Source organism: Crinia signifera, chromosome 3 (genome assembly GCF_055691185.1).
Source record: "Crinia signifera chromosome 3, ASM5569118v1, whole genome shotgun sequence".
NCBI classification, from domain to species: domain Eukaryota; kingdom Metazoa; phylum Chordata; class Amphibia; order Anura; family Myobatrachidae; genus Crinia; species Crinia signifera.
Genome location: NC_139219.1, coordinates 171,478,102 through 171,490,710, shown reverse-complemented (window position 1 = coordinate 171,490,710; position 12,609 = coordinate 171,478,102). Strand labels below are relative to the sequence as shown.

The 12,609-nt window shown below is 39.7% G+C and overlaps 1 protein-coding gene across 1 annotated transcript in view; it reads left to right on the top strand.

Annotated features, from left to right (window-relative positions):
* CRYBG1 (crystallin beta-gamma domain containing 1) overlaps nt 1–8,873 on the top strand; it is a 333,416-nt gene extending 324,543 nt beyond the window's left edge. Inside the window, exons 19-22 of the mRNA XM_083176952.1 lie at nt 952–1,075; nt 1,395–1,553; nt 5,589–5,751; nt 7,002–8,873. Of these exons, the coding sequence (XP_083033078.1) occupies nt 952–1,075; nt 1,395–1,553; nt 5,589–5,751; nt 7,002–7,090 (535 nt within the window). The 3' untranslated portion in view covers nt 7,091–8,873. The remainder of the gene's footprint in view (nt 1–951; nt 1,076–1,394; nt 1,554–5,588; nt 5,752–7,001) is intronic.
* The last annotated feature ends 3,736 nt before the right edge of the window (nt 8,874–12,609 follow it).

Sequence of the window (12,609 nt, the reverse complement as noted above, 5' to 3'; positions counted from 1 at the left end):
CCGGAAGCAAGATGGCCGTGCGTTCCAGGCCACTCCGCTTATGCGGTCCAGCAGTATTTCTAATGACGTGCTGACTTTTAGCTGATGGCCGTGCGTTACTTCTGCGGCTCTATACATATTAAACCTCCAAATGCAGATGAACAAAGATAATTATATATAAAACATGATTAAACATGCATTTCCATTATAAAAATTCCAAGGGACCATAAATATGATAATAAATAAACATTTACATAACAATTGGAATGTATATAAAACCGACAATAAGAAGATAATAATTACATATCTTACTTCAATATATAAAATATATGTAAAAAATACACATATGGAGAGAAGCTCAAGAGTATAAGCAAACAAAGAAGAACAAATAATTTTTAGGATAAGTGTTTGAGCTCAAAATCTCCGTTCAGGCCATTGGGAACAAGGGTATTTAGACGGTGTATCCACTTCATTTCCGTTCTTTTTAGCGCTGTATATCAATTTACCTACTGTAAATTTGTTATATGCTATCCAGTCAGGACCCTGATGTGCAGGATGTTATAAATTCTCAGTGAGAGAGTAGAAGGAGCAGAAAAGGTGTGTACAGTCATTGATACGTAATCTGTAGATTCTCCTGGAAGATCATGGAAGACAAAGGTCTCGCTGTGTACAGCAGGAAGTCAACCATATATATCAGCATTGTCCAGAGATTTATTTCCATTTCCATATTAGGTCAGTGGTTTTCAAACGCAGTCCTCTGGACCCCACACAGTTCACGTTTTCCAGTGCACTCATTACTGACTGACACATTTTAAAAGATCCACAGGTGGAGCTAATTAATTAACTTGATTCTGTGAGGAGACCTGCAAAACATCATGCACTGTGTGGGGTCCTGAGGATCGACTTTGAGAACCTGTGTATTAGGTTATTCAATGCACTTACTTGATCTTAATTAGTAAAACTTTTTTTCAGATGGGTGTTTTATGAATACACAAATTATAGAGGTCAGCAACTATTAATTTCACCAAGCAAGATCGCACAGTGGCACAAATTCAGTGGGTGGAATAAAATCGGATCTCTTCGTCCCCTTCGACAGGTATTTAATGAACAACAATATAGTAATCATTATGGCACTATTTACTGATGTTTTATATTGTTCATCCCTAACTTTCATTGCTACTGCAGCTTTATGGCTGCTTAATTCTGCCACCAGCATAAAAAATTGTCAGAACTCTATATCAAATACTTAGATGAATCAAATTTTCAATCCGTCTGTGTTTTTTTTTTTTTTTTTAACTATTAATTTTATAACCAATATTTCACAAAGTAAATTGCATAAAAAATATATTCAAACAATATTTAATTTCATAATTGTGTTTTTTCAACTGCTGATGCTGATTATAACCTTTTATTAGAAACGACTGTACTTCAAGCTCCGAAACAAAGGTAATGGGATGCTTATGTCAACCAATGGAAACCTGGATGATATTAACCTCCTGAGGATACAGGTCATGGAGGACACAGGAGCTGAAGATCAGATATGGGTTTACCAAAAAGGAATCTTACGGTGTCGGGTAAGGACTCTTTGTGGGTTTTTTTTTAGCAAGCCTTGGTGCTCAAAATATAAAAAATACAGCATTCTGTTTTAAAATGTATACTTTAATTACAAAATGAATCGCTGTGCTGCTGGATTACCAGATCTTTTTATAATTCCAAACCACCAATCCCAGCTTTAGTCCTGTCCATCTTGTTGGCTTTTGTCACTCTTCTGCATAAGATCAATGTAGTTTCTCTTCCAGCTTACCTCAGATTTCCATGCTGGTTTCTTCTCTATCTCTTCCACCATTATTGGGATCTATGAAAGCTCAAAACAGCTATGGTTGCCATGCTGACAAGGCCCAGTAGTCTTAAAATGTAGACCATGTCATCATGATAGCCAGCCTGGAATGTACCTAGTTGTGGACAGATCTACTTTTTAGCCTACCATTAAATACCAGATGTAGGGAATAAGGACTAGTTTGCCTCATTTGTGAACACCCTACAAAAGCTAAAAATTGGGTACTTGCGTATTATCATGGCGCCCACTAAGCAAATAGCTTAGTGGGCTATTCTGCGTAGCAAAATCACATTGCATACCGTCTGTAGTGATGTGCGATGCGATATCCATGTTAACTTCACAGGAGTGCTTATACAATGAAATATCGCATAGGATCGCATGGCACCAAATGAGATGAGATGTGATGCTATATTTTATTGTATAAGCACCCATGGCATGAGATTTGATTGGTGCTTAGTATGACATGTGACGCAATGACCTCTGCCATTGGTTTGCGTCACCCCTAATATCCACGTCAGCATGAAGCGTGGTGAGCCCCGCGAGGGGCGGCGGAACACGTCCTCTGACCTTTTCATACCCCACTATCCACGTCGGCGTGGAGATGATTTTATATAGTGTGGCAAGCGCAGCGAGCCATCGAGCCCGGCGAGGGGACGCATATTACATGTTAAGTAATCCGCTTCCCCTCACGGTGCTCGCTGCGCTCGCCACGTTCGGGCTCGCCACACTGTATAGAATCAACTCCACGCCGACGTGGGTAGTGGGGGTATGAAAAGGTCAGAGGACTCGTTCTGCCGCCCCTCGCGGGGCTTGCAAAGCTTCCAGCTGACGTGGATAGTGTTGCTGTTTTTGGGATACATTCACACCTTTAATATCAGTCATCTGACATTCATCTGACACAGTAACGACAACGCGTTTTAACGATTAACTGTTGAAATTTAGTGATAATAAAATTAAGAATGAGTATAATGATTACAGTGATTACAATTTAGAAGAACAAGAATAAGAACAAAATGTATGATTAAAAACAGTAAAACGTAGATAAAACAATGAAAATGCACATTAAATAAGTGTAAGTGCATGAAGGGTTCTTTCGAATGGCTTCTCTCCTGCCAAGCAGCTGGACCAGTTTAGGGGCTTCCACTCCTACTTTAATCTGCCCCTATATTCTGTCCTGTCAGTGCTGCACCTATATTTAAAAGTTGACTAAGGTATAGAGATGTTTGTCTGTCTGTTTGTAGTATGTAATGATGCTATACTGACAATTATTTCTTGGTGCACCTCCCACACTATATAATATTATATTATATATGCATTATATGAAATGGTTTCCTGAAAGTCAGACTTATTAAAAATGCGATTGGGAATAAAACACTCATATTAGCCCATATACCCATTTCTGTGGAGACACATATACCTACGGTATACCAATATTTAATGATACTATTGCAGAAGGATGTACACTGTAGTAAATGTAGGTTAAAAAAGACTATTGTCATTGTTGCCAAATATCAATACACAATAATAGATGTTGGATTTACTTGATTCAATAACAGCTTTATTATGCATTGACCTAGAACAGTGGTTCCCAACCTGGGGTACTAGTACCCCAGGGGGTACTCTGCAGACCAGTTGGGGGTACTTGAAAATAATATTGGTAATGGCGGAAGAAGAAAAAGTCTCCCAATGACAAAAGAAGTCTACCATTGCCATGGAGACGAACCACGTTGTGACTTTTCTGGTTTCATCTGCAGCATCATCGGCTTCTCCTCATGCTTTTGCCCAACCAGCAGTCCACTAAGAGCTAACAAACAAAGTAAAAAGCAGCGCTAAGGATTAAAAAATACTACTTCACCAAGTGAATCAATAAGCATATAAGTTTTAATCACACAATCACAATAAGAATTTTTTTTAATTTAATTTAAAAACAATATCAGAAACCTGATGTAAACAAGATGCAATAAGCTGCATATGGTTGTTACTATGCAGCTCATTACATCTTGTTTGCATCAGGTTCCTGATATTGTTTTTAAATAAAAAAAATTTTTTTTTCCTTTATTCTTATTGTGATTGTGTGATTAATACTTACCTGCTTATTCACTCAGTGAAGTAGTATTTTTTCATCTTTAGCGCTGCTTTTTACTTTGTTTGTTCATTTTTTATCCAATTGGGGAGCTGACTACTCTCCTAAAGCAGCTGCTTTTGAGCAAGCACACTCTAAATTAGCGCTCCTTATAACTGACTCACTTGAGTCAGTTTTGTTTTTCTTTCTGTCCACTAAGAGCTACCTGCACTGCCCTCAGACATCAGTGAACATCTGCCCCCACTGACATGGGTGAAAGAAGCATTAATCCTACAGGCGTTAGCGGGAACTCTGGAGACAATACACAGCCAGCGGCCAGACAAAGAGGGACCTAATTCCTCACCATATACTAGTCCACAGTTAGTCCTTAATATAAGTACTGTGGATATTTCAAATAGAGAGGAGGGGTACTTATAAATGAAATGCCTAATCAAGGGGTACCGGAGAGAAAAAAGGTTGGGAACCACTGACCTAGAACATTATATACACAGTAGTAAGCAGACAAAGGGGGTGATTCTGATTTAATTGCTCCCCTGCGCATTCACACTGCTTTGCTTGTCAACCAGAATGACCCCAAAGTGTACTGTGATATTTTCCATGCATTAACATAATGCACTGATGTTTTCTGTTGTGTATTGCCGGTAAATGGACGAAGTCATTAAAATAGTTTTATGCTAATGTTTATGTAACATTAGCCATTGTAGTATCTTGGCTACACAGTAACCCCTTTAATGAAAGAAGACAGTAGGATCCCTCACTGGCAATGGCCACTTATACATGTGGCGTCATGCGCAGTAGTGTGGCTGGGTCCCAGACCCGAAAGATGTGATCCTATTAACAATCTCTTTGCTTCTAACATATTGCAGGAAAGAGCTTCTATCAGATTACCTGTCCTTACTTGTGAATACACCTACATTTATTGATGCTGACTTTAGTATTGCCACATTACAATTTTTAGGGACTGTCCTGACAATTCATGAATTTACATACAAAAGTGTTGTAAAGATCAATTCTAGTTCTTTATCCACTTGTCTGTCATGTGACCCCACCTGCTGGGCTTTCCCTGACTTAGTCATATCTGAAGCGGTTGCTATCGGTAGGTCCTCTATGTTCTGTTGCTCTCCCACCAGGGCCTGCCTTTCTCCCAATCACTGCTGATGGTCAGCCCGGTGGAACCCCTTACCCTGTGGCCTCAGTTGTTAGTAATAGAATCCTTACCGTTCCTGAGTTCCTCTTCCTTGTGCTCTTCTCTACAGCCACCAGGAAAAAGAAAGTTACACTACCGTTCAAAAGTTTGGGGTCACCCAGACAATTTTGTGTTTTACATAAAAACTGACTTTTATTTATCAAATGAGTTAAAATATGAATAAAACATATAGTCAAGACATTGGCAAGGTTAGAAATAATGATTTTTATTTGAAAATAATAATTTTGTCCCTCAAACTTTGCTTTCGCCAAATAATGCTCCTTTTGTAGCAATTACAGCATTGCAGACCTTTTTTTCAAAAATGTTTTGGGGTTTTCTTAGGAAGAAAATCGTAGTAACCTAGTACTTCATTCAAGTGTTTGTAAAGGACGTTTTGCTGGAACCTAGTTATTCTTAGAAAGAAGTAAAACATTTCCTGTGATTATGTATCTGAACCTTTCTTGCCTAAGTGATTCCATCTGACTAGTTATTTTATCCCACAGATTGCTGAAGACTGTAGCTTGGCTAGTGCAGGGACCCTCATTACGGCAGGCTGCAAGCTTAGCTTGAGTCTAGAACAGAGCGGAACAAGCATGCGCTGGAGCGTCAAACCTGATGGCAGGATCTACAGCTGCTCAAAGCCAAACCTTGTTTTAGACATCAAAGGTAATTAGCTGAATTCTTAAAAATATGATTGTGTAAAGGTAATGAAAATATACGATGCTACTTAATAGACATGTCTACAGCAAGCTTCCCAACATATAGGTGTTTAATACCAGGTCATGGGGGCAATTTGTGTCTTTGAAAAATACTGGGTTTTTCCTCTACACACAAACACTCACACTCAAACACTCCCACAAGGGAGCCACTTATTCCCACTGCCTGTGAGTGTGGAATACTTCCAACACTCTTGCAAATAGGGACAATCATCTTGATTTTGGGGCAGAAGAATTATCCATGTTGGGAATCAGGGATTATTGGGTAGCAGAATGTTTTGCTTTTTACACATTTTAATTGGATATTCTTTGGGTGGTTCCACAAACCACAGTAATTTACCGTGTATAAGCCTTATCTCCTTGGTAGCAGGTTTGCGTTCAATTGGCTGCTGTTCAAGAGCACGTAACTCTTTGTGTAGGGTTATTGAGTTAGGGATAAATGATTGCCAGACAAGCTACATGTTATTAAACCTCTTTATCTGGTAACTGAACATCATAATGACTCCTTTCTTTGTCCCAATTATGCAAAATGGAAAGGACTTGTTGCCTGAGAATATTCACATATCTATTGTTTGTTCATTTTTTTGTCATAGTGGTTTACAATTGAAGCCCTATAACAATAGTGCAGCCATCTGGTTGGAAATAGGTGTCTATCCCCTTATATATACATGTGCCTGGCATTGTGCAAACATCAGCCACCCTCCCACTGCTTTCACTAAATACATAGATGAAGCACTCCTGTTACAGTGATTGGGTGCTATTTCCACTCTTCCACTGTGTATGGACAGCAACATGCAAAAGCACATAAAGCATCTATACAGAGAGCAGTGCCGATATCTTGCCGTCAGAGTATTCAACACCCTCCCCATCACTCGCCATTTCCACCTCGCTGGTTCTTTTCAGCAAGGTGGAAATGGCGAGTGCTGCCATCAAAATGATGTTTAACCACTTCAGTGGTATGCCCGGAAATTTTCCGGGCTCAGCTGCGCTGCCACAACAGGCTGTCCCGGAAAATTTCCTGGCATACCACCAATATGAAGGTGTGCGCCAGTGGTGCCTGCAGCTGTGCTCCACTGGTGCATCACCTCTCTGGTAACAGTAGTAGCTCCCCCCCACCCCTCTGCGCATAGTGTGTCTGCACTCTACTATACAGACATGCACTGAAAAACTTATCTAAAATATCTTTTTACTTTCTTTCAGGGGGCAACCAATATGATCAGCAACACGTGGTCTTGAACCCTGTTACAGAAGGCAAGCTCAGCCAGCTGTGGGAAATATGTGTGCTATAATGAGACTTTGCTATGGAGGTGCCAGTAAACAGAGACAATCATTGCATTGTTGGTGCTATGAACTATGTGCCTGCACTGCTTATTGGGAGCTCCTTATGCTAACCCTTACAGAGGACATATCTACTACACAGCTGAGGATGCACAGGTTCCCATCTGGTTACATAGTGGACGCTACAGTCCGATGGATTTCCAATAACCTGCAATTGTTGTTTAAAACTTTCAGCCTCTACAGGGAAATCTCATGTAAACCTTCTGGCACAGTCCTGTTTATTGGGCTAGCGACGTGGATCCAGTGACAAATTAGCTAGACATGTATATAGAATGTATGTGAGGTGACTTCATTCTACTACAGACTTTTTATCATGGAAATTTTTTATTATCTGAGTGATATCTGCGCTATTTTTTTCCATAGACATTCAATCATAATTAACAGTATTTGGGATGCCTTAATTGAATGGATGCTCAGAACCTGAAAATGTTCACCAGCACTGCGGAGCCGTATATTCCAGAACCCAACAGTTTACAGGATGTGTCTTTCTCACACACATCAATCTCAGCGTAGCCTTTTAAATAATAATGTATGTCATGAGTATATTTCTGCACCTATTTTTCAGAATTCTTACACTTTTCTTTAAGGGTTTATTTGGTGCATCATTGTTAAAATATTTTGAAGCACATTTATGTTACCCATACAGCCCCAGGTATTCCCTTAGAACTGTTTCTCTACCGTGATGACAAGAGGTAATGCTCAGTGAGAATTTCTGCTTGTAGGGCAATAGGGGAGCTATTTAAAATCACATTTGCCAAAGAGGGAGAGGGTTATATCACCTCTACGGCAAATCGTACTCTTCTTATTTCGCTTATGTAACCAGTGCTTGCATTGATTCTGTGGCGGCATCAGTGTAAAACTTTCTAGTGCCATCCACCACGGCTGATTGGCAGTGCTGTGGGTGGCAACTGGAGCTGTCAAAATAGATAACTGCACATGTTAGAAGGGTCAGTACCGATGATTGTCATAACTTTGAAGAATAAACCAGTGTCTTGTCTAGATATCTCAGCTCTTGTAATGATGGGGACGCATAGTATGTCATTCTGATTACTTTCCTGCATTATTACATGCTGCAGCACTGCACATGTACAACTACCACAAATATATTTAGCAATTGTTCAGAAGTCTTCCCCAATATTACTGAGTGCAAATCAGATACGCCATACCTGTATGTGTATACTTGGTATAATGTTGGATAAAAGTTTTCATAGGAATTTGGTAATATCGGCCTTCTATGTGCATGTCTTGTATGATTTCAGTCAGGTCTTTTAATACTCTTGTTTCTGTAATTCACACATTTAAAGAGACCTTAAGACTGTAATGTAACTAGACTTACATTGCGCTAGTGACCCCTATACCAATCCTAAACAATGTCACACTTTTGTGGCATAGCACTGATACAAACTTGGCACCTTAAGCAAAGACACAGACAATAACATTACACTGGAATTTTAAAGTTTTATTTTATAAGATCGTAAAAAAAAAAAAATCTATAGTTTTATTGAAACAATAAAAGACTTACCTCTATGTGCCTTACCTATTTCACCTTACATGAACCAAAAACTACTAAATGTGTTTTCCGAAGAGAAGTCATCCAGCGCCTGGGAATTGCCTGCAAGTAGTTCCTGTTCTGTTGTTTCTTGTACTTTTCTTATGGTGGATTTTGTATTTTATATAAATATATATATATAGAAACTTTACAATTTTGGAAAATAAATTGGATAAATATTCTCATTGATGTGTTTTATTCATCTCTTCTATGTTAATCATTCAGTGGTTTCCAAACGGTATGCTTAACCTCTCAATGTCCGCCTTGTGAGGATTACTAAAGGGACAAAAATTAATCTATCCACAAATGTATATGTGAAAGTTTCAGGATAGAATCAGCACTGAGGCAACATTTACGTATTGTTTAGACTTGTAAATTGTATGAACAGTTTTTGGATGTAAGGCAGCCTTCTATATTTGGCATTGTAGTCATTTAACAGAGCTAAATGGATTAGCTGCATTGAAGAACAGAACCCCAATTTAAAGTGAACAGACCGGATTATATTAGTCAGGTGAAACAGCAATGATAGCGGCTTCTTTGCAAAAGGTGACCTAGGGCATGCTATGATAGCCTCACTAGATTTCAGTATGGAGAAGAAATCAAACCGTCCATCAATATACAGATGTAGCCAGACTCATCCAAACTGTGCCTATTCCCACCAGCGATTAGCTTACGTGGTGGTAACATGCCCCTTTATAGGCACGTGCATATAGTTAGGTGGCACTTAAAAATGCATAATACAAGTGATCAAATAATATAAATGTTAATATCACAATAAAAATATTTACAAACAACCTCCCAGGGGTTAGAACAGCATAATAAAAAAAGTAGGTTGGTGATACCTATAGGAGTCCAGTTACTTGCTGTCATGGACACTGAGCCGAGCCCAGGACACCACCGCAGCTTATACCCTCCTGCTACTGGTGGGGAGGCTTAAGCGGCCTACACACGGAGAGATGATTGCTCTGAAAGATGCTAGATTGCTCAGATCTCTCAGCAATGTGCTGCTGAGCCATCGGTCAGGTCCGTGAGAACAATGAACCTGACCCCGGCGATTAACTTGATTTATCCAGTGTGCTGGATATTAATCAATAGGGTGGGCGATAGCGGCAGGCAGGGCCGCGTATCAATATGCCCCTACACATGGAGCGATGTTGGGGCATTTTCTAAGCGATCTAGTGGGATCCCTTAGAAAATGCCCAGGGATTGCTATGTGTGTAGTCCCCATTAGGACTGTTGGCGAGGTGATGGATGTGCGAGTGGCATCCAACTACCGCTACAAGGTACAGCTGCAGCCTCATAGACAATGGACCCTGCTGGCAGCGTCTGTCTTAGCTACACAGGTTCCCACTCTTGGTGCACATTTGCCCGAATCGGTCTAACCATACAGGTAAGCGTGTAAACAGCGTCTGCCTATACCACAAAGGCTGCCCTATATTGCACTTTATTGTTTGGAGCTGTACCCCCTTACAGGGCTCTAATTCGGACTGTTCCCTGCTGGGAGCAGATACAGCCCCTGGAGCCTGACAAATGCTCATCTGGGATTTGCCGGCTATTTCTAATTGGACGCGCAAGATAACAAGTGCCTTTGTTTACTGGCTTTGTTGGCCGTTATAGTGTGAGCTACTTTTTACCCTCATCTATTATTGATTTCCTAGGAATTTTAGGTTAATATTTGCTCACCGTTTCGTTCTATTTTTATGTTACAGCAAAGGAATATTGCTAATTATCTCTACGTGCAATTCAGTTTTTTATAAATACAATGGCATTTTACATATTAATTAGTACAGTTTAATTAAACATTGTGAATGTTATTCTGATCAAACCCCGGGAGGTTGTTTGTATATATATTTTATTGTGATATTAAAATTAATATGATTTCACTTGTATTATGTATTCTTAAGCAACACTTGGTTTGTTTTGGTTTGATATATTCTTGGAGGCTAGCAACCTCCTCCTTAGTGGCTGCTTATTTACAGTACATAACAGTTGCTAGGACACCGATCGTTGCAGCGATTGGCACCTTTATTGTATGTACATATAGTTGCACCCAGTGCTATTTTTCAGCAGGAACTCCGTTCCCTAACTTCCAATTAAATATGACATCATCAGGAACTGGGTTCCTGAACCTGTTCTGGGACAAAATGTACTTCCGATAACTGTCATTTTCGAATTTTAGTCACATTCCAATATTTACCAAGCTCTGGAGCTTGGACCCAGTAGGCAATGTCACCTATAGATGACATTGCCTAATAGAGGGTTCTCTTCTCATTGTGGACAGAGAGGGATCCTGGTGGGCCAATTCACCCCTGTCTGACTGCATCCTGATGTTACATTTATTAACAGGTTGACACCAGAGAAATAAGGGATTGTTCTTTTTATTTATGTTCCATAGATTGTTTTATTACAGCTCATCCACTACCCATGGGTACTTTTTATTGAATATTTATTTCTAAAAAAGCACATCAAGATTTTCAAATTAGAGTCGTACTTTGTTTTATATTAGAGAAAAAAGATAATTACTGCTGTGCCGCATACATAATTAACACAAGAAATGTAAATACTGTTATAACTTAAGTTGAGTCAACAATCACATTATTTGTCCCTTGTTTGAGAGCTTTATCTTTCAAATGCAGTTTTCCAGACATTCAAGATGAATTTTCTAAGTTTTGTCCCTTACGACCTCTGTGTTTTGCTAGTATTCCTGCAAGGTGTATGCATTCTGTGTGTGTTTGCGAACCTCACCAAAAATAATTTATTTGTTACTGGTCTACCACTAAAGATGGATGATAAATACCTAATTGATATTCTTGTGTGTTCGTCAGTCTCAAAACCTTGTATGCTTCATCCATGTGACAAATACCCAGGACTGGAACTTCTGGAAGCACGTCAGACAATGTTTTTAATGATAGTGACTTGGCTGATGAGGACAAATCTGTTAATAAGCAGTGGGTCCACACGGATCAAAGTTAACATGTCTGTGAAGTTATTTGTAGTGCTATTACTGATACAACAGCCAATCTGTATACAGTAAAATAACAGGCTGGGATACCTATGCTAGGTGGTGGAAGCCATTCAACCAAACACAGAAGCTATTGTGTTACTAGTTTTTGCTGAAAATGTAATTTGTATATCAGGATGCAATTAAATTATTCCACTGAAACACAAGCAACACTCCTCCCATTTGCTGTATACAGTATTTTCAGCAAGATGATTGTGTGAGTCTCTGTGTTATAAGTGATACCTGTAACCAGATGCAGTTTTTATCTATGGGCTGCACAGGATGGGGCCAGTGCATAAGCAGTATGTAAGAAGCTACTGCACATTTGCTGGCCCCATGCAGGGGACCGGGATTCATCTACAGTGGTGGCGGCAGCAGGGGGGGGGCATCATGGCAGCCACCCTCCACAGAGGTAAGAGTTGTCGCTGCCTGTGACCATGTAGCCATAATGTGCATGCCTTCATTATGGGTAGTTATTATGACACACTTCATGAACTGATTACCAAAAGTGGACTTTGTTTGCTACTTTAGTGATTGTACTAGTGCCCAATACAAGAACAGCAACAATTTTTTTTTTTAATATACAGTATGATTCCATAATGATGACTTCAACACTCAAGCAGAATGTTGTTGTTTTTTTGGTCACATCTCATAGTAAGAGTCCATCTGATAACTTTGGAGGGACAGTTAAATATCTAGCCACCCGCAGTGGTCTGCAGGCAGTGGAAACCCAGCCCATCTTGACACATTTGGACCTGTAACTCTGGGCAAATTAAAATGCACATGTCACAAAAGGAAACAAAGACTCGAAAACCAAGCTACATAGCCATCTGGAAACAGCACAGACTGAATTTGGTTTGGGATTTTTGGATTCGGGAGGAAGAGTTACCAAAGGGGTCCGAAATTTAATGAAGATTCCT